The sequence below is a fragment of the Onychostruthus taczanowskii genome, unplaced genomic scaffold, assembly GCF_017590055.1.
Source record: "Onychostruthus taczanowskii isolate IOZ18803 unplaced genomic scaffold, ASM1759005v1 scaffold64, whole genome shotgun sequence".
NCBI classification, from domain to species: Eukaryota; Metazoa; Chordata; class Aves; order Passeriformes; family Passeridae; genus Onychostruthus; species Onychostruthus taczanowskii.
The window spans coordinates 2,528,192-2,548,758 of record NW_024504122.1 but is presented as its reverse complement, the minus strand read 5'-3'; the positions used below and the strand labels follow the sequence as shown (position 1 = coordinate 2,548,758).

The window sequence follows — 20,567 nt, the reverse complement described above, 5'->3', positions numbered from 1 at the left end:
GAGAAACACCACAGCAGCATCTAGATGTCCTGCCTCCATTGCCAGACTAATTTGGCTGGCAAGAGCTGGGCAGAAGTCTGAAAGGGTGATGGTCTGAGGTGAACCAGCAGGGCCACATGGAAGGAGAGCCAGCAGGGTGGGATGGCCCAGTGACAGCTGGCAAAGCTGTTGCATGGTGCAGTTATGGACCCTCAGGTCCTGCCAGGGCAGTGGTTTGGGTGAAAACAGCTCTACTTTGTGTTCCATACACAGCTGTGAAGGATTTCTACTGCCACAATGGGAGAAGGCTTCCAGTCCATTTGGGTCTCTCACTTTAGTCCATGCTAATCTTTTCTGTGAAAGCACAGGCTGCACCAGGGAGAGAGTTCTCCACAAGGATCAATCAATGGAGAAAGATAATAACATAATAAAAAAATACTTGCACACAAGATCCAGCCAGCCGGATCTTCCTGAGACAAAGGCACTCACACTCTCTTTTACAAATATATTTTATTATTTTAATGCTTATTAAGAAATGTAACCAAGACAGACTCCGCAGCACCAGCGGCTCCTCACTGCCCAGCAGTCTGATGACTTCACAGGTATGAAAACTTCACAGATTCAAAAAAACCTTTGGTCAATGCACTTTAAATACATTTGCATGCACAGCTTTTCCCACTCCCTTCCCACCCCACCCCCCCCAATGGTAACGGACAAAGGGAAAACAACACCTATATCATAAAACATTTAAATTAAAAGAGTAATTGTTTCATACTGACAGCATGTGCAGCAGGGTGTTCATAGTGTCTTGGTTTGCAGACCACAGAGAACCTCTCCACAGGACAGGGCAGGAACACCAGCTCCTGAGATGGGGGGGAGAGATGGATGCTCTCAGATCAACAGGTTCCAGTCTTGATTTTAACACATCCTTGTGTGAACAGCCCCAGCAGGCAAGTAAGGAGGGGAGTTACACACAACATTGCCCCAGTCTGGGGATTGTCATCTATCAGGGTTAGTCACCTCTCATGCAAATGAGGAACTGGTGATTTTTGTTATTCTTTATGTGTTTTGCCATAAAGACAGCCAGAAGCTCAGAGCTGGAAAGAAAAAAAAATCCGCTGAAATGACTCAGTGCAATTTGATGCCCAAAACAATTTGGGAGAGAACTGACTTTTAGGCACCTGAACTTAGCAAACACCACCAGAGAGTATTGCATGCAGGTTTAATGCATTGTGGCACCACTGCAGCCTGTTTGTCTTTCCACAGAACTTGGCTGGAAGGATTTGGTTTTAGGTAGGGTCCATGCTCAAGAAGCAGAAGGGAATTTGTTACACCTGGAGGTGCTCATGAAATGGGACAATGTATCTGGAAAGAACATAATCCATAAGAACCATCCCTGCCTCAGTCAATATAGAGTCAACCCAACAACATCAACCCTGTGCACACCCCAAGAAGGGCTGATCCTTGCAGTGACCCCAGGAGAGCTATAAGGCTCTGCATCCCTTCCAGAGTCCTTCCCCAGCAAGTCCCACCTTGGTCTCAAGCCAGCATAATTTCTACACCCCACAGCACCTCCCAGCACATTCCTGCTCCCCTGAAATCCTCCCAAACACCTATTCTACAAATGCTCCTTCACTACCAAGAATTCCTGTCCATCCTGACCCTCCAGTCTCCCACACCATAGAGACTTCTCTATTTCCACCAGCAACCCCTGAGGCATCTTCAAAAAATGATCAAAGGCTCAGACTATTCTATGTCACTCCAAGTCCACCTGCACCCTAGCACCACCTGGGACCAGTGAGAAACCCCTTCTGTCTCCAGTATTCCCAGCTGTCCCACCATGCCAAATTGCTTCTTGGTTCAAGAGCTGCAGTTCAAACTTGCACAGAGCTTTGAAATATCACTGATCCAAATGGGATCTGCAGGATACAGCTGTAAGTGCATTTATTTGCACACACAAAAAGCAGTGCCCTATTGAGGAGAGAGCCCCGAGAACTCTTGGTAAAATTGCTCCTGGCAACTGATCAAACGTTCTTTTCTCCAAAACTTTTATAAAGCAAATAAACTCTGGAGCCTAAGAGTCTTCAGGGAATGGTGAAATTCATGGAATGCCCTCACACCAAATGAGGCACCACAACTCTCTATGTATCTTCAGACTTTTTTAGCAAGAAGTTATTGTTCAATTAAATCAGCCTCTGCTGACCCCAGCTCCTACTCTCTGGACCCACTGCACCTGGGATTCCCAGGAAGGTCTTCTCCAGCCTCTCCTGATAGTCACCTCATTCTTCCTTATGTCTTAGCACCATCTTTGTTTATCCGGAACAGCTGGATCAGCTAAACGTTCTGCAGCTGGAAGAAAGTGGGGATATGAGTGGTCCTAGGAAGTTTGGAAGGCAGGTACTTCTCCCAAGAGTGGAGAGCTGCCAGGAGAAGGAAAGAGCACACTTCATTGATGGGACCTATTATTTTTTTTTTGAAGAGCAAATCAAAAAGCAGGAAGTCCTGAAATTATGATCCCTAGGAAACAAGAAATATGAAGTCCAAAATTCTGATCAAAAGGCTCCTGCTCTCCCCAACAACAGCTTCAGAAACATCCTCTGAGGGTCGATCTCAGTCACCATGTGTTTGCCAGCAGGCCTAGCCTGTGGTGCAGCTGCCATCCCTTCCTTGCTGTGACTGCAGACAGCTCCACAAACCACGCTCTCCATACCCTGCCCTGTCCCCTGCACACAGCCCACCCTCTTCACACACCCTTTTCACTTCAAGTCTTGATCACTAATAATGAAAAGGACTGGATACACTTGGGGGCAGCTCAAGCAGCAGCACAAAAGCTAAATTCAAGACATGTGGAAAGTCACTAAGCTCACATGGTGATCTGGTTGGGCAGGAAAGTTTTCCAGAGCAATCTGGAAAGCAAAGCAATCCTAAGTTTGTCCATCAACATAGATCAACCTGATTATTGGGGCAACCAAGCAAGAAACTGCCACAAGTAGGTGTGGAGATGCTCAAGAAATATAGAAATCCAATCCACACCAACTGTTGAAAGTCTGATCCGATGCAGTGCAAACCATCCCTTTACCAATGGCAGCTAAAGCTCAACAGGCAACACTTCTGCACTCGTGTGTGCTCCAGCCCATGAGCAATGCTGGTATTTTCCCACACTTCCTTCCCTGCTCTGGGTCTTTGTGGACCTAATTGTTATTGACATGAGTGCCGGATGTAATCTTGTGTTATTCTTAGAAACATTTCAGCTCCCAGCTGAGGCCTGAAGAGAACAGCCCCCCATTTTCCTGAGTTCTTCTGCTGCTGTTACAGGAGGTCAGAGAAGCCATCACACAAATAAGCTACAGAAATATTCCATCAAGAATGACCAAGAGTAACGAGATCCCAAGTTACCCTACAGAGGAGCTACCTATGACATCAGTCACAGGGAAATGGCTCAGAGTTCCTTCATGCTGCTGGAGTGATAATCCTCTCCTCTGACATCAGACCATGGGGAAGAGCCCTGCCAAGAAAGCAGCAGTTCAACTAAACCACAAAGTCTATATTGTTTTACAAACTGGCCTGTCTTTCTGCTAAGGACTGTGGGGGCAGCCACATCTTTTTATCCATCTCACAGCAAGCTTTGCGCTAGCCCGGAGCAGCTACATACTCAAACACATTCAGCATCACAAACTTCTCCCCACATGCGTGTAGGGAAACTGGCAAAAAGAGAATTCTCCTCAAAATAAAACTGATTTTTCATTTTAATAGTTCATAATATATAAAATAAACATGGAATAAGAACACACAGACCTAACCTGCTCTTCCTCAAGTATGAAAAGCCCCCTTGGCTTCTGAAATGTTAATGGACAGACACAAGGAGGAACCAGATTGAGGGAGGCTATTTCTGATGTTTTCAGCTAGGGAATAAGCTTCAGATTCCTGGAATTACCAAACTTTTCACTTCCCAGTAGGACCACCACTGCCTGTCTCTCCAGAAGGCTGGTAGCACTGGACATGGATTATTTGTCTGAAAAGCACAACCCAGACAATCTTCAGGTAGAATTCAAGCTGATGTGGTTTTCTGCTGTCCTTGAGCTGCCGGACTTCCTTAATTTTTCTTCCAGAAAATTACCAAACTGCAGTGAAACACCTCTTGCAACAAACCACAGCAATGTGTACACTCTTGCTGCAGCACAAATTTGCCTTTTCTCTTCTATAGAAAGTAGAAACTGCAGTTTCTAAGCTGAGTTCCAATATCATTGACACCTTCTCAGAGCTTCTCAGAGCAGGAGCATCTTCTAGCCAGACAGAGCCCAGAGCTGCCTCTGTTGGCCTCTGCACCACAGTGACACATCAGGCTTCACAGGAAAAAACTGAAATCACAGGAGAAAAGGGTCTTTAAATAGAGCTCATTGGAATTCTAAAATTAGGTCAAGGTGTGTGTGTGGACTGCTCTCTATCCCAAGAAAGAAGTAAAAAAAAGTCCCTCAGCCTGTTGAGTGAGGATGAAGATGACTGAAATATGGAATATTACCTCCCCTCACACACATCTGGGGCCATGGAAAGAATTTGCATTCTAGGAACTCAGAAGGAGAAGCACAGAGGCAGCGGGACAGCAGAAGGTGCCACCAGCCTCCAAAGAGCCCACACCCACAGCCCTTCACAGCCCTGCCCTGAGGACACAGCCCGCAGCACCACGTCCTCCTAACAGCCCTTTTGCCGAGGGAAATCCTTGGCAAGGCTCAGCTTTGGTGATTTGTTGGACAAAGTGGAGTGCTGAGAGGTTACATTTGTCATGTGCATCTGGAACACTGAGCACTCAGGGAACAGACATGAGCTCTTGCCCATCTTTTATAAGTTAACATAAAGCAACCTTATCATGTGGAAAAAAACCATTTGAGCAACCTGTTGCAGTATAAGCTTTAAGAACACAAACTGAAAGACAAAGTTCCATGGTTGAAAGTGTCCAGAGTTCCCATCAGGTAAATTCCTTCCCTCTCCAAGCAGCTTCTGGCATCCTTCCTGACAATAGATTTTGCTATCCCCTGTTCTGCTTGTTGCAGGGCCACAGTACTCAGAGGCCCTTCCCAGTTGCTCTTTGTTATTCAGGGAATACTTCCAGCCACACTTCTATTTCCATTGGTAAAGACAGTGAAACCAACACTCAACCACAGGCACAGTACAGCAGAATGTCCCGAAATCCCTGCATCAGCAGTCTCCCAGTGCTGAACTTGGAATGCCATCCTCGACCTTGGCACTGCTCTAGGTGACAGGTCATTGATGGTAACGTGTCCCTCCTTCCTTAGTCCACTTCTGTGGTCTCTTGGCTTTTCTCCAGTCTGGTATTTGGATCATCCAATAGTCCTGGATATGGACCCCTTTCTCCACAGCGATCTGAATACACTGCTCTCCCCCCGCCCCCCAACCTCCCTTTCTGCCATGGCAGAGGTCACCAATGGAAAAAAAAAAATTCTACCAGGAAAACTTCGAAAGTCTCATCAGGAAACATCAGCTGCAGCAAAGGCTGCTCTTTCCAGATCTGAGTAAGACACCTGGGCATCAATTAGCTCTTCACTGTGAAGCTCCCTGTTCAGGCTTGCATCTGAGAGAATCCCATTTTTGCAGGAATGTGGGAGATGCCCATTTGTCTCCAAGTCCAGAGCATTTCCATTATGGTGCCATTCCAAGGCAGCTTTGCACTTGTTTAAGTCCTGCTTTTCGGGATCCCTGTGGATCTCTCCGTTGGTGTATACCTCTAGTGCATACTCACTGATCCGTATGCTGGCGTTCTCCGTGTCCCCACCGTGGGTGGAAGTCCTGGAGCTGGCTGCTCCCGCCTTGAACGGCTCCTTCCGGCCCAGGATGTGCTGGCTGATGATTTTACGGAAGGTGTATCGGAACTCCCTGATGCGGTAGGCATAAATTAGGGGGTTTACAACCGAGTTAGCGTGAGACAGGATAATGGCCAGATACATCAGCCAGAGGGGAGCGTGGGCGCAATCTGGGCAAAAAAGGGTGAAGCAGTTGATGATGTGAAGTGGAAGCCAGCAGACTGCAAACAGCCCGACAATGATGGCTAAAGACTTGGCTGCATGGACTTCCTTCTGCAACGTGGAGCGGGAACGTTCCCCGTGTACCATCTTGTTCTCCATCTGCTTGAGCTGGCGCCGGGCTGCCATGAAGATTTTCAAGTAGATACCAAACATGAGCAGGAGGGGCAGGAGCACACAGGCAAAGAAGTTGTAGTAGACCATGTACTCCATGGTGACCACGGCCTCGAAGAGACAAGCCACCATGCTGTTGCTGCAGTTGATGGGAGAGGACCAGTTGGAACCCAGCTGTTTGATCTGGGCATGCTTGTGCCACCCCAGCATTGGGGTCAGGCCGATGATGAAGGACAACACCCAGCAGATGGCAATGATGCCTTTGGCTCGAGAGCCAGTCACCAAGCCATTGTACCTGTAAAGCAGAGGAGATGGGAGCTGTATCAGTGTCATTCAACAAGCTGCTGACACCCGCACAACCTCACAATGGCCCCATGTTCCAGAAAACAGTGAGAAAAGCACCTGCTTCATCAGAGGAGCCTTTGCTCTGATGTGCAGAACCCATGCAGCACACCAAGGACATGGTGACACTGTCTGCCACCTACTTCCCTCCCCTTTCCTTTAAGCAGTGAATAGTTGGCAGAAAAGCAGGGAAATTAATTCAGTTTTCATCTGTGCTCCTTCACTCCACCAGTCCACTTGGGTGTGCACATGGATCTTGCAGCCTCGTGGATAACCACGACTGCTCTGACCCTTGTGATGAAGACCACTGTGGGTCTCTCGCCGAAGGCTAAGGGAGCATCTCCTTCCTGACAAAGGAGCAGCCTTTTAGCATGGAATTGTTAGGTCTGTCTTGCAGTAGATCTGTAAACCAAATAGCACAAAAGAGCCTGGAGGCACAGTGCCACCAGCCATTCCGATGTGGAATGCATCCACATTCCGGTGTGCTCCAGGGAAACCCTACTGGCTCAGTTGCAGCAGCCAGGTTGGCATTGCCTGCATGGCACCTCACTCTGCTCCTCAATGGCACTTTCAGGAAGACCAGCACCACCAACCTTCTTGAAATAACTGAGGAGGTCAGCAGTGTTCCTCACCAGCTCAGCTGAATCGACCCCATGTCTTTCTCAGAAAAGAGGAATTAAGCTGGGGACAATTCTCTGACTACAGGTGTGCCATGGCCTGCACTGCACACACCAAAGGGACCTCAGTGGTGGGGTATTGATGCCTGGCTGAAGCCAGTGTTCTTAGTAAACCTTCCAAGGTCTATTGAAAGAAACAATGAGCACCATGGTAAGAATCTGACAGTGCAGCAGAGACCTTGATTTGTTCTAAATATCAGCCAGTTTCCAGGGCCTCACAGGTTACTGCGAGTCCTGAGCTGACTCCACCAGTTCCCCCTCTGAAAATGTAAATTAGGGCAGCAGTTTAACATTTCAATGCAATTTCCTTCCCTGGGTAATGCTCAGCATGGAAAGTAGATGGCTGGATTCCCACATTGTGCAGCGTGGGTCCCACACTGTGTTTGACCGGACAGTAGTGCTGGGCTCCCAGTGTTTACCCAGTGCTCCTTCTCTGTCCCCAGAATTCTCTCCAAAAACAAACATTACAAGAAATAATACAACAAGCCACAGAAATCTTTCCATCTCCCAGTGAAATAATTACTCCCACAGGTTCATGCTCCTATCCCAACACAAGTTCAAGACAGGGGAGAAGAGTGGCCGCGCTTGCACAGCAAAGAATGGAGATCCTGCACATGCTTTAAATCCCTGACAATGGCCCTTGGAAAAAGCAAGACCCATCAGGCTTGAATTTCCCTTTCTCAGTTGCATTCCAAACCAGAAAAGACTAAGTGGATAAGGGAGCCAAGCACACAATTCCCAGCATGAAAAACACACCTAAATTGCCATTCCACAAATGAGGAAGGAATTCAGCTGATTCTGAGGGAGAAAAAGGTTTTTTCCAGCAATTAGTGGATCCTGCCCAGTGCTTAAAGGATGTAAAGGGCACGGCATAAATGGTAGCAGAGAGCTGCTCCATTCAGACCTCATCAACACATCAAAACAGCATCTGTGCTTTGAAATGTACACTCAGGGAGCAAGAGAGTGGCTGGAGGCCCTTGAAGCTTGAAAATACAACAAAAACAACAAAAGAAAACAAACAAAAACAACAACAACAACAAAAAAAAACCCGACAAAACAACCCAACAACAACAAAAAAAATCCCAAAAAACATCCCACAACCATCAAAACCCCGCAGCCCTGGAATTAGCTACATCTTGTCAGAGGAATTTTGAAATTGTGCAGCTGTTATCCCACGACTAGAGATGTCCCTTCCCTTCCACTAAAAATACATTCACTACTGCTCCAGACAAACACCCCGCCACACTTCCCCCTCCCTCTTGTCCTTTGGGGATTCCCATGCAAGGAGCTTTACAAGAACAGCACTGAACCCAAGCAGCTGCCCAGCAGAGCATTGTGCTGGAGTGCATGTCCATAACACCTTGCTCAGTATCTCCCAGGGTCGGGACAGAAAGCTCACAGCATCTGGTGACAAAGCCAATGGCCTTGTGCTGGCCAGGTACCCACTGAGAAGTGTACATTTGTTTAGGAGAGCTTAATTTCTAGGCTCCACATGAGGCACCTCTGACTGACTTGGCTGAGGTAGCACTATAGTCCAGATGGGCTTTCCTGGACTCTTTCCTCTCATCCTCTTGGAGATGTCACTGAAGACTTTGTGTAGATCTTTTTGTACTTTGTCTCAGTATCTTTCCAGGCTCACAGCAGCCAGGCCAGAGCCACTCTCCAGACCCTCAGTGCTTTAGAGCTCTACAGGGTAACTTCAGGGCTTCTCAGACACATCTCCTGCCCTGGAAGTTGTTGGCACCATGCAGGAGACACAAAGGGGCTGAAAGGGGCTGGTCACACCTGCAGCCCATGGTCTGCATAGCTGGCAGGTGACTTTGCAGCAGATCTGATGTGTGCAGACAGCACTGGATTGCCTGTGCAGCAGCAGTTCTGCTTCCTGGAAATAACACACTTGCTACATAAACAACCACTTCTGCTTGTGAAATTCCAGACACAAAGGATGTGAGTGCAGAGCACAGGGATGCTCGTGGTGGGGATAGAGTCACATGTCTCCTCTAAAAAGCAAACCCAACTTTTGCAAACACATGAAAATGTGAAAGTTATCCCCAAAATAGTTTCATCTGCCCTGCTGCTCTCCCAGCCACCCAGCTGGCAAAATGGAGGAGGAGAACAGCTGCCCTTGGTGAACGTACAGCTCCTCTGGGCTGCCTAGAGCAACCTGGCTGTGCCACTTCTGGGTCCTTGGACTAAGTTCTGTGCCATGAAGACAAAGAATCCTGCCTACAGTCTCTGAGACTGGGTGGGAGACACAGCTGGTAGTCTGTCCCGAGTGTCTTCAGGGAGAAGTTTAAATCTTTCAATACATTGAGTGATATGCAGCTGGCCTAACTCACCATCACAGTGTCCAGCCATCGTGCTGCTTGTCTTCCAAACCCTCCTTTGGTGGACAGCACTGCACATCCTCTGTCAGGTGTGGAGCATTTTTCAGACACTGCATCACCCATAGTGCTCAGCTGAGGGCTTTGATCTGAATTCCAGCACTGCTCAAAGCTGTTTAACAAATCACTACAAAACACTGCTCACCAAGCACATCCACCCAGCAGCCCACACCTCAGGCAGCTGCAGCCATCAGGCACAGGACCAAGCAGGATATTCAATCCCTATTACATGTATGTGGAAATGAGAGACCCTGGCAATCCCAGATCATCCAGGAAATCTGTGACAGGGCAAGAAATCAAACTGAGACCTTCACATGTACCAACTAAACAACCTTTCCCAAACCCCTCAGTCTGGAACATTCCTCCTCTATTGCCAGGTACCAACTGATCCTGGTGGTTATCCATGCTCTGGAGATGGGGGAGATGGGGTCCCACAGGTGGGCACAGGTGCCCAGCATTATCTGCTCTAAACAGCAGAAGCAGGAATGATGGGCAGACACAGTTCTGTGCGTGACATGATCAGCTTCCTGAATAAAACCTTGGTAACATCAAGTTCTGTGCAGGCCATGAAGGCACTGCTTTCAAGCTGTGCCCATTTAAAAGAAGGAGGGGAATTAGTCTGTTCTCACATTAGGTTGAACCTGCCCTAAATCTATTTAACATATGAGCATATGTAGGAAATGCCTGCCATTAAGTCAAAAGGTTTATGGTGAGCAGGGAAAGAAATAAGTCCACATAGGACTCAAAGTGGCAATAAAACATTAAAACTCTGATTCACTGGTTTAGATGCTCACATATGAGCATTTCAGAAAGGAATCCTAGGGAATTAAAGCAAGTACTGAAACAGGCTGTTCTCAGGACAAAGGTCCCTTGCACATACTTTATTCAGGGTTGGTGTTCATCTCCCCTATTCTTCCTAGACTTTGAGAAGCCAGTTCTTCATGTCCTCTGGCAGAAAAACATCCCAATGCCACCTCAGAACTGCAGTTTAAATTACCACCACGTGGGACAAGTCAGTCCCAAAGCTCCAAACATCAGGGAGCTGCACCTCAACCATGTTTCCCCAGAGAAGCATTGCAGCAGCAAAAGCAGCTTTGAGTGGAGGAACGGCTGCAGCTGGCACTGCATGACCTACGTGTTTCATGCCTGAATCCAGCACAGAGAGCAAGAAGCAACCTCAGTAACCTCAGCAAACGTTTCTGTTTGGCTGCAGGAAGGAAAGTGTTCCCTCACTTTCCAGTTTGTTGGAGCTACCTGTCCTTCCCTGGGAATATCTTTACACAAATGCCTGCACAGGAGCACGTGGCTGGCGCACTGCCCACGGAGCCCGCGCTGGCACCACGGAGCCTGGAAAGCAGCAATTGTTCCTGGCCCAGGGCTTCATCCTGGGGCTCACACTCACAGCCAGTCTTGTTCAGAGCACCTGGGGGTTTGATATTAGCCAGTGCAGGTTTTCAGGTACCTGCCATGTGAGAGACCTCATTTTGTCCTAGACTGAACAATGGCTCGGGCTCCCTGGCAGTGCCTTACTGCCACTTGCAGAGCGTTACATTTGTATAAAACTTGGCAGAATTCAGCAAAGTGCTTGAGAACTTGTGGAAAATTATCCAAAAGCAGAACACATAAGATATTCTCAAATGATCCATTTTAAAATTTCACCTATAAATATCTATTTTCATTGCAGTTTTTTGGAGGAGGGTATCTTCTCCACAGAAAATAATTTCAAAGGTAACTAATAATGTACTGAGGGATCCAAAACAAAGTAGTATCAGAAAACCCACTATTCTGCTTTCTTAATACTGACAGTTTATTTCTGGGGGAATACACATCCACATATGGAGTTATCTTCATTAGGACAAATCAGACATGAACTATTTAAAGAGAAAGAGAAGAACAAAGCACAAGTTTGGCCCTTTTTGGTTCCCCTAGACTAAAGGGAGTCTGGTTTATTAATGACTCAGCTAATGAGTATTAGGAATACCTGCTGGTACTTTTCATGTTCTGTGAGGAGGAGAAGGGGCCTTCACAGATATTAAAGAATGAGGTGAAAACAACACACTGTTAGTGGTAGAACTTTCCTTCAAATTGTTTGACCCATTTTTGAGACAAACAGCTATTAGAAAAATAAAAAATGTGAGGATGTGGGCAATCGAAATTATACCACATTTCCCTCTTCAGAAAATCAGCTTTCACTTTCTCAGCATGTCTGAGGCTATAAATGCTTATTCATCCATAAATTCTAAAGGGGAAACACAATTGACAAGTACATCACTGCTGCTGTGAAAGGACAAACCAGCAGAGGACAGAGAGGAGGAGAAACCCATGGATTTACCTGTGGGTTTCTACATCCAATCAGTCCCTCTGTTCCTGGGGCGGAAGAGGGTGTGCTCTGTTTTTTCCAAAACAAGATAGTGAAACCGGTGTCATGCCCAGCACTAATGTACTCTGGTTTTTTGAAAAGACTCTTTACCTTGGCCGCTCCAGGAAATTACATTTTCAAGACAATATAGTTACAGTGATAGCCCAAAACGTGGGCAGAAATCCAGATTTTTTTAAATCCCTTTCCTGGCAAGTCATCCTCTAGCAATAAGAGTGCTTAAACTGTCAGCAGACATCCTCAGAGTTACCTTGTGAGAGATGAAATCAAGACATCAGCCCTTCTCAAAACCATTGCAGAGGCAGCTCCCAGGGGCTACTCAACATATTTCCTTGTACCATTTATCATTATTTTGATTTATAAACTGAAATAATCTATAGCAGAACTGTAGAAAAGTGGAGACAGGCCAGATTGTAGGTAACTATTATCAACAGAGTTTTCTCTGCAATGGAATGGAACAGTTATTCCTTACATCTACATCAAAACTAGAGGCTGTAACAGGTATGACCAACAGGGTTTGGCAACGACCCATTAAAGGCAATGTTATAGCAGCACAAACTTGCTGAGGCGAGGCTTCAGGAAAGACTTGGCTGCACTGGTCCACATGGAAAGGCAATTTCCGCTCTCCAGGGCTCCCATTCGAGTTTTGAACAGGAGGTTTGTGTTAATTGACATAAGCGCTGCATGACCAAAGTACTCAGAAGAGACAGAACTAAATTGTACAGATCAGCAAAAGTGATTTAAGCTCAAGAAGAGTGAGGATGTCCAAAAACTCAAACTCAAGAGCACAAAAGTCAGAAATCGGTTCCACTTTTGCAGCCACGTTGGTTGTTCAGGAGACGAAGGCGGTCTCTCCTTTCCTGAGAGGGTGCTGCATCCTTGTAAGGACAAGACAGGAAGGAAGGAGACTCCTACAGCTCTCCTGCAGCAGCCTCTGCAGGGGCTTCCTCTCCATCTCTGGAGCTCAGCGAGTGCCTCGGAGCAGTGGCAGCAACGCGGCCCTGCCTCATGCCCACGGGCACACAGAGCCCATCACAGCCATGTGCTCCTGCCAAACTGAACTGAGCAGCAGCCCCTGTGTGTGTGACAGAACTTCCCCTTCTCCCATGTCAGCCTCCCTGGTCCCACACCAAGTAGCAGCCAGTCTTAGTCATTAAAATGTCCTTTTCTTTCTTCAAGCTGCAGAGACCACAAAATCCCCATCTGCAGGTGTGGGCTAGGACAAGCCTCCACCTCGACCCAACCTATGCTGTGGTTCCAGAGGTAGCCTGACCTAGTCCAAATCCTGCTAAGGCCCATTTCTTGGCAGCCTGCTGCTTCCTCTCCCTTCACATTTAAGAGACCCCTGAGAGAAAACCCCACCTCCCTTCCCCCCTGCTGCTCCAGCTTCAGGCAGAGCCCCCCTCCTCCCCACGGGAGGGGGACAAGCTGATCTCACTCCTTTTCTGCCCTCCACCATCCTTCTGGTGGCACTGGCTGCAGCCCAGGGCACAGTTTGCCTAGGTATGGAGTGGCAGCTCCCAGGCAGCAGTTGTGTGATGCCATGGACACCCACCACAGTAGAACGGAGAAGCACAGGAAAAGGAAGCAACCGGAAAGTCCACCAGCCAAGACGGACTTTAGGACCTAGAAAAGCTGCTTTCAAAACACATGAGAGAAAGCATCAATCCTCATTTAACTTTTCCTTCCTTGATTCATCTCCAGACCTGTGGTTTTTAGGGATGTTGGGCCCTCACCAGCCCAGCCCAGCCCGTGCTTACCTGAGGGGTATTCGGATGGCAATGATTCTGTCGATGGCGATAGCAAGGAGGCTGAAGATGGAGCTCTGAGTCAAGACCAGGACAAAGCAGGCAATGAAAAGGCAGCCATAGAAGAAGGCACAGAAGCCAGTGCTGATGGTGATGGCAAAGGGGATTGCCAGCACCCCCACGGCAATGTCAGCAGCGGCCAGGGACACCACAAAATAGTTGGTGACGTTCTGCAGGTTGCTGTTCAGATAGACGGCCCAGCAGACCAGGATGTTGCCCAGGATGGCCAGCACGGCGATGATCAGCTCCAGGATGATGTAGGCTATGTCTGAGAGGAAGTCGTCCTTCCCATGTACTAGCATGGTGAGAACAACCAGGCCCAAAGCTCAGCGTTCATATCTGCAGAGCACTGAACAGCCAGGACCCCTCAAAGCTGCCTGGGCTCCATGGAGGGCTCGGCTGCCAGCCTGGGAAGGCTGCTCACACACACATTCTTCTCCCCATAGCTGTTCAAGGACTTTACAGTAGATGGTGTCAAGAAAAAAAGCCCAGGGTTTGCCAGCTCCAGCAAAGTGGATTAACCAGGTGCAGAATAACTCAGACTCCAGCAGATAAAGAGACAGGAGGATCTCTCTTGGGGACTGACAGTGCTCCCCAGGCCTCAGAGTCCAGCAGGCAGCGCAGCACAGCAGCTGTACTGTACAGCAGTGCCACATTGGCTGCGGTGCTTTGTTTCCTGTTGACAATCCCCCTTCTAGTCATGGCTTCCTGTCATCTCCATATCATAGCAACATCCTCTGGTCCTCTTTTTCACCTTTTCCCACCAGGACTTGGGAAATATTCTCTTCAGCTGAAGCAAACATTAAACTTCTTCACTTGCAGTTTCCTCTAAAAAGAAAAGAAAACACCAACCACATACACTAAGTAATCAGCTCTACAGAGGAGATGGAGAAAGCAAAATCTCATTAAAGCGGCACATTAAATTGATAACGGATATTACACAGACCTAGAAGAATACATTATTGGCAAAATTCTCACATTTTGTCTATCCTGAAAGCTGCAGGGCCAAACCCAAGTTCAGGAAGGCAGCGTTTCACAGTGGTGATGAGAAACAAGGGACGTTTTGTTTTCAAGGCTACCAACTGAGCTGGCACTTCAGCAGCTGCTCCACAGCCCGCCCTGAAACACGAGAGCCCCACTAATTATGTCCTGGCAAGTGCTGAGGCTGCACAGAGGAAAGGTGGAGGAGCCTTTCACACACACCTGTCTCCCTCTGATGGCAAACACCGGGTTTGGGCCATCACGTGCTCTGCCACAAAACTGCTGCACCAGTACCCTGCTCTGCAAGGACAGGAGCCCCCGTTCACAGGGCAGCACACTGCTGGCATGTGTGGTCACCCCTCTGTGGCCACACCTGTCTGGCCTCCAGGTATCCATGGACCAAGATCCATGGCAGGGAGAAGTGTTCAAGGTGCTCAGACAGGGACATCTTTGAGGACTCCTGCTGACCACGCACACTCTTTGCAAGGGTCTCTGCAGGCTCTCCTCCTGCAACTCCCTTGTTTTTGTTCAGGTAAATCTGAATCCTGTAAGCAAACCATTTTTTCATTATAGCTGCACTGTCCATAGTGTTTGTTGCATCCAGGACAGCATCATCCTTCACCGACAAGCAGCCAGAACCAGGCCCACCAAAACACATCTCTCCCAGAAATACACACAGAGGCAGAGTGCCAGTGCCATGGCTCAGGGCTGCACTGAGCTCCTGCAGTGTCCTGCACACAGCCTGGGACTAAGGCTGGTGCTGCTTGTGAGGAAACAATCCTGCAGCTGCATTTCATACGAGCAGATACACATCACCTGCACACCCTTGCAGGTCACCTCGTACCTCTGCTTCAGATATGGGTGCATTTCACCACAGTTTCAGCTAAAAATACAGAAGGGAGAACACAATTCCCTGAGCTTTGTGCCACAGTCAAGAGATAATTGCTTGCTGTCCTCGCCTGTCACTTCCAGAGTGGGTTGCAAGCCTTATTTAGCAAGCTTTAGCAATAATATTTTCTCATTAATTTAAGAAACAGCTTGATACATCAGAGGGTTAGGAGAGAGAGAAACACAGCACTAACTGATAAATCACCCAGCTCAGTTTTGGATGCAACATGAACCTTCAAAACACAAGACCCATCCACAGGAGATGTGGTGTGGTCTCACCCATCAGGGTTCGATGCCTTCACAGTTCATTCTGTTTTCAAGTCAGAAACCTAATTTCTCAGGGTAAAATAAAAGGGTAAAGACAGTGATAATAAAAGAAAATATGATTAACTTGTGATTCACATCTGATCTCAGGAATATAATCTAATTTTAGACCTTTCATTGATTTAGAGCTCTATTGCTAATGCTGCATTTGAAAGGAAAGTGAATGATTCTTGGTGGTTTGGACATGCTTCAAAACCCTTGCTTTTCTCTACCTTTAGCTATCTTGTTTCTGTGTTTTGTTTGGTTTTAGCAGAAGAAATCAACAGAAGAGATCAGTGTGTGATCTAGCTACTAAGAGGAAGATAAAGATCATCCATTTAATCTTTTTTAAACAAGAAAAACCCCAAGAAGTCTCTATATTTTCTCTGCTCCTACAGCAAAACCTTCAGTTTTTCAGTGGCTTCCTAAAGATGGCTTTTACTTTCTTGGATTTCAGGGATGTCAGTGATATGCCCCTGAAAGGATCTGCTTGTCCATTACAAATCCCAACAGGTTTGTTTCAAAGCAGCAATACTGAAACCTCACCCTCCAGCCCAGCTTCCAGGGAAGAAGATTAGAATGAATATAAGACAGAAATAAAGAAGATCTGGAGGCAGAGAGAACAGAAGGGGCAGGATGAGAAATAAACAATGTTTTGTGCATGTGTGTGAGCAAGAAGGGAGGAAAAAAAAACAGGAAAAAGCTGGTAGGAGGAAAAAAACAACCTAACAAAGGAAGCAGTGGGCAATACAGGCTCCTAAGAGGAAGGGGGGTGCAGGACATGGCTGTGCCTGAGACTGAGGTGGGTGTGAGCCCCTGAGTCCCTCAGCAGGACTGAGTGGGAGCACACACCTCCCACAGGCTCACTCCTCACCCTGCAGGACAAGAGCACATCAAACTCCAGTGCCAGGCCAAGTTTAGAAAAATTTAACAAATTACTCTGACATGCTTTGGGCCCAAACTACTGCTAAACCCACTATAATTCCCCACAAGCTCCTCTGAGATGGAGTCAGAAGAACTGAGGGAAGCCCTGTTAGAGAGGAGCCAGCCTGAGAACTGGGCACCTTCATCTTGATGCTCAGAGGATTTACCTAAAGTCCTGCTATGTTGCTCTTGCCCATCATGTTCACAGCTCATACACTTCAGTGAAGAAGATCAAAGCAAAATTACTGGATATTCCTCCCCATTTGAGAGCTCCCTTCAGTAGGATCACAAATCCATACTAACCCTAGATGCACTTTGTTTAACCTGACTCTGCCCACCTCAAATTCCAGCAGGACATGGAGGAAAGTTACAAATTCACTGTGGAACTTCTGCACATACCAATGGCTCAGCACAAAGCTGAAACTTCCTACACCTCTGCCTGAACCTGAAAAAGCACAGTGCTGGAACCTGAAGTTTAATGGCTACATCACACGCTGTTCTCTGACACAACAGAGCTTTTAACCTTCTACTTTGCTCCTTCACGGCCTCATGTTAAATTTGAATTTTTTATCTCTGAATTTGTTTCTTGCTTCCATCTCTCCACACAAACAGTAGCCTGATTCTTCATCCCAAGCCCCAGTCATTTATTCTGAAGCAATGGGAACGTTATGTCCAGAAAAGGACAGCCTGTCCTTCCACCCTCTGCTCTCAGATGGGCCGGAAAACACTCGGAGTTCTGCAGAGCCAGCACATCTCAGGGGAGAAATGGCTGGGGCTGAGCAGGTGTCCCAGCCACGACAAAACAACATTTGGTCTCTGCTTCAGCGCCGCTGAGTAGCCACTGACATTAGAAAAAGCAATTACTGGCCGCACAAGCCCAGCCTCACCTGCTGCTGACAGAATGTGCCGCAGCCCGGGAGGGTTCACGTCCAACCTGAGCTCAGCCACCTCTCCTCATTCCTCTCTCACAGCGTCAGCTGCTGCAGTGCTCACCTGACATAACAAATCTCCATTTCAGGAGTATGTGCAACTTGTTTTAAAACAAGAACAGGCTCAGTCTTTCTGCTTATACAGCTAGAAATTCACTGCACAGGGACAAAATGAAATAGAGACCACCCAGAGATGATGACGTAGATCCAGAGGCAAAATTAAATTTATTGTAGAATTGTCTACTTCATGCAAGACCCAAAGGCTCAGCAATCAGGTCTAATAAGAAAAAATTAATTAACAATCTGCTTTACTCACTGGGGAAGTGTATATTTAACATCTCAAGCCCTTGAGGGATCAGCATGGCAAGCTTCTTGAAAGTTAAGAAAAATAACATGTATCACCCAACAGGCTGGACAGCTACAATTAGTATTTCTTCATAAGCCCTTCTTTTATTTTGTTAATTCCTTCTTGATACCCCGGGCTATGTTCCGGCCTTTCCCCCATTATTAAATAAACCTTTTTTGTCATTCACAAACCTGTAAACCTGCTGCTCTGTTCATTTGTAGTGACTTGGAACACTCTGTTCTCCCTCATATTTCAATCCCAATGAGAAACTCCTCCTTGAAAATTCAATAAAGCATCTGCACAGCACGTTCCCATGAAGCAATGCACCGGCAGAGCCTAAGCAAGCTTTAGTTTGGCATCTCCAGTTGACTTTGGACCAAGGTGCTGCCCTTCTCTCTCCTGAGTGCCAAAAGCATCGAGCTGGGCCCTTGGCCACTGCTTGGTTCAAATCACCCAGCTCAGACAAGCTCATCTGCTGTCTTGGCCCCTGCAGGCTGAGCCCATCCTGCTCTGGGAGGTTTGGGCTGCCCAGGCTCTGTCAGCTGGGATGGAGCAGATGCCCCTCGGTGCCTGCCGGCCTCACAGTGCCTGCGACACTTCAGCTTGACAGCTCCTCTCACCTATTAGCAAAAAGCCCAGATGATCAGCAGCCCTTAGGGCACCCAGGACAGTCTGTGGGCACGTAGGTGACACACTGCAGCTTCCCCGGCCCCAGAGGGGCTGCGTTCTGTGTCTGCTCTAGGATGGGGCAGAGAGGCAGCAGGCAGCTTAAGGGGGCCAGGGGGTGTTCATCAGGGCTCATTCTACAGATCACAATCTTGCATCTCCTTCTGACATGACCCTTCCCAGGTACCAGCCACATGCAGATTACCTAATTCCCTTAGGGAAAATCCTTGAATTCACAGATGGCCCTAAGCAGAAAAATTGGTGCTGCTAAGTCATTTGTTTCCTACTTTCCAAAGCCTGGAGGGGGAGATGCTTGTCAGTTTTTATCCTCTCTTTGAAATCCCTTCAGCTCAAAGTGAATCTCCCTATCTTTTAAATCAAAGACTCCAAGAAATCTTGTCTCTCCCCACCACTTCAGAGGAAAAAGTCACAATAAACGAGCCAATGTGCTCACAGGCAGAACACAAATTTGCAAAACAACCAGGGCTGTAAAACATAATGAAAACAGGTGTCCTTTGGGGAGCTCAATAGGGAAGGCAGCAGGAGCACTTCTCTGTGCTGCTCAAGGGTTTCCTTTCTGTAGTTCAGTATTTTATGAATACTTCACGTACCGCAGCTTCCTGGGTCCCTGAGTGCTCACACACAGCTGTGGGGAGCACCCCCAGCCCTGCTCCAGGGAAGGATGAAGAGCTGTGGCTGGGTGGGGCAGGAAAGAGGAGGAAAGAGGCATCACCCACCTAACCAAGACATACACTTTCTGATTCCTCTCTTTGCTTTACTATTGGCTGCTGCCTAAATGATCTTTTAGGTCATCTGCTTACAGTAATAGGAGGAAATTAAATATTAATAATAGACTATTTCCCTCTAGACTGCTCTTTGTTAACAAAGGATACAAGTGAAACAAAGCAGGCAAAATTATCAGCACACCATGGTCTTGGTTTTCAGGTACCTGGAGCATTTGCACTTTCCCTCAGCCCTCCCTGGAGGCCCTTGCCTGCCTGCATGGACACCACTGCAAGTGCAGAACATGGGCACGTGTGGAAATTTTTGTTCTACCAAGGGGCTCCACATGCCCGTCTGACCCTTCCAGGCACCATTTCAGATTTTATCCAAAACGTCATCTGAGCCATTGATGCTCTGACTGCAAAAATGCGAGGCTAAGGACTTTTGGAAGCACAGACTTTGTCTCCTCTTGGGAAGTGAAGTCTGCTGTAATATAAACCTGCAGTGGGGTAACGAGCTTTCTGGATAGGTTTTGCAAGTTCTCCTGAAATAATAAGTAAAATGAGAGCGTCAGCTTTGCTAAATTTGGTGTAATCTCCTCTTACAGGAAAGCAACAGCCCTCCAAGACTTAAAACCTTCCCTTCACATACTTGTGAAAGGCAGAAGAAATGGCTCTTCAGAGACCTGTACTGTGCCTGAACTTTGTCTATCAGTTTAAAAATGGGAAAGAAGGGCAACAATTCTGTTTTACATTTCCATCCCTGCTGCAGTCCAGGCCAAGAAAGGAGGATGTGCTCCAGCAACAAGCATGGTGAACCTGGGTGTAAAGTCTTGACTGATTTACCAGAGATACCCAGACTGCTGCATCAGTGACAGCAGACAAAACCACACCCTGCCAGCCTGTCCTGTGCCTCTCTTCTCCTCCTGTTTATGCCCATTAAGAAAAAAACTAAAAAACAAAACTGCCCCAAAAGTGAAATCCCACTGGAAAACAAGCAAGAGGGACTGGCTGACAGGAATGGCAAATCCCAAACCACTACTGCAGCTTTGCCTCCTGCCCTCCAAGTGCTAGAAGTGGATTAATTTTTAT

The 20,567-nt window shown here is 47.4% G+C and overlaps 1 protein-coding gene across 3 annotated transcripts in view; it reads right to left on the bottom strand.

Moving 5' to 3' along the window:
• Positions 1-511: 511 nt before the first annotated feature.
• Positions 512-20,567, bottom strand: part of ADORA2A (adenosine A2a receptor) — a 28,054-nt gene continuing 7,998 nt past the window's right edge. For all 3 annotated transcript variants that reach the window (XM_041420404.1, XM_041420405.1, XM_041420406.1), the window contains exons 2-3: positions 13,669-14,544; positions 512-6,423 (exon numbers count right to left, since the gene is read on the bottom strand). In XM_041420404.1, the coding sequence (XP_041276338.1) occupies positions 5,463-6,423; positions 13,669-14,018 (1,311 nt within the window). In that variant the 5' untranslated portion in view covers positions 14,019-14,544 and the 3' untranslated portion in view covers positions 512-5,462. The remainder of the gene's footprint in view (positions 6,424-13,668; positions 14,545-20,567) is intronic.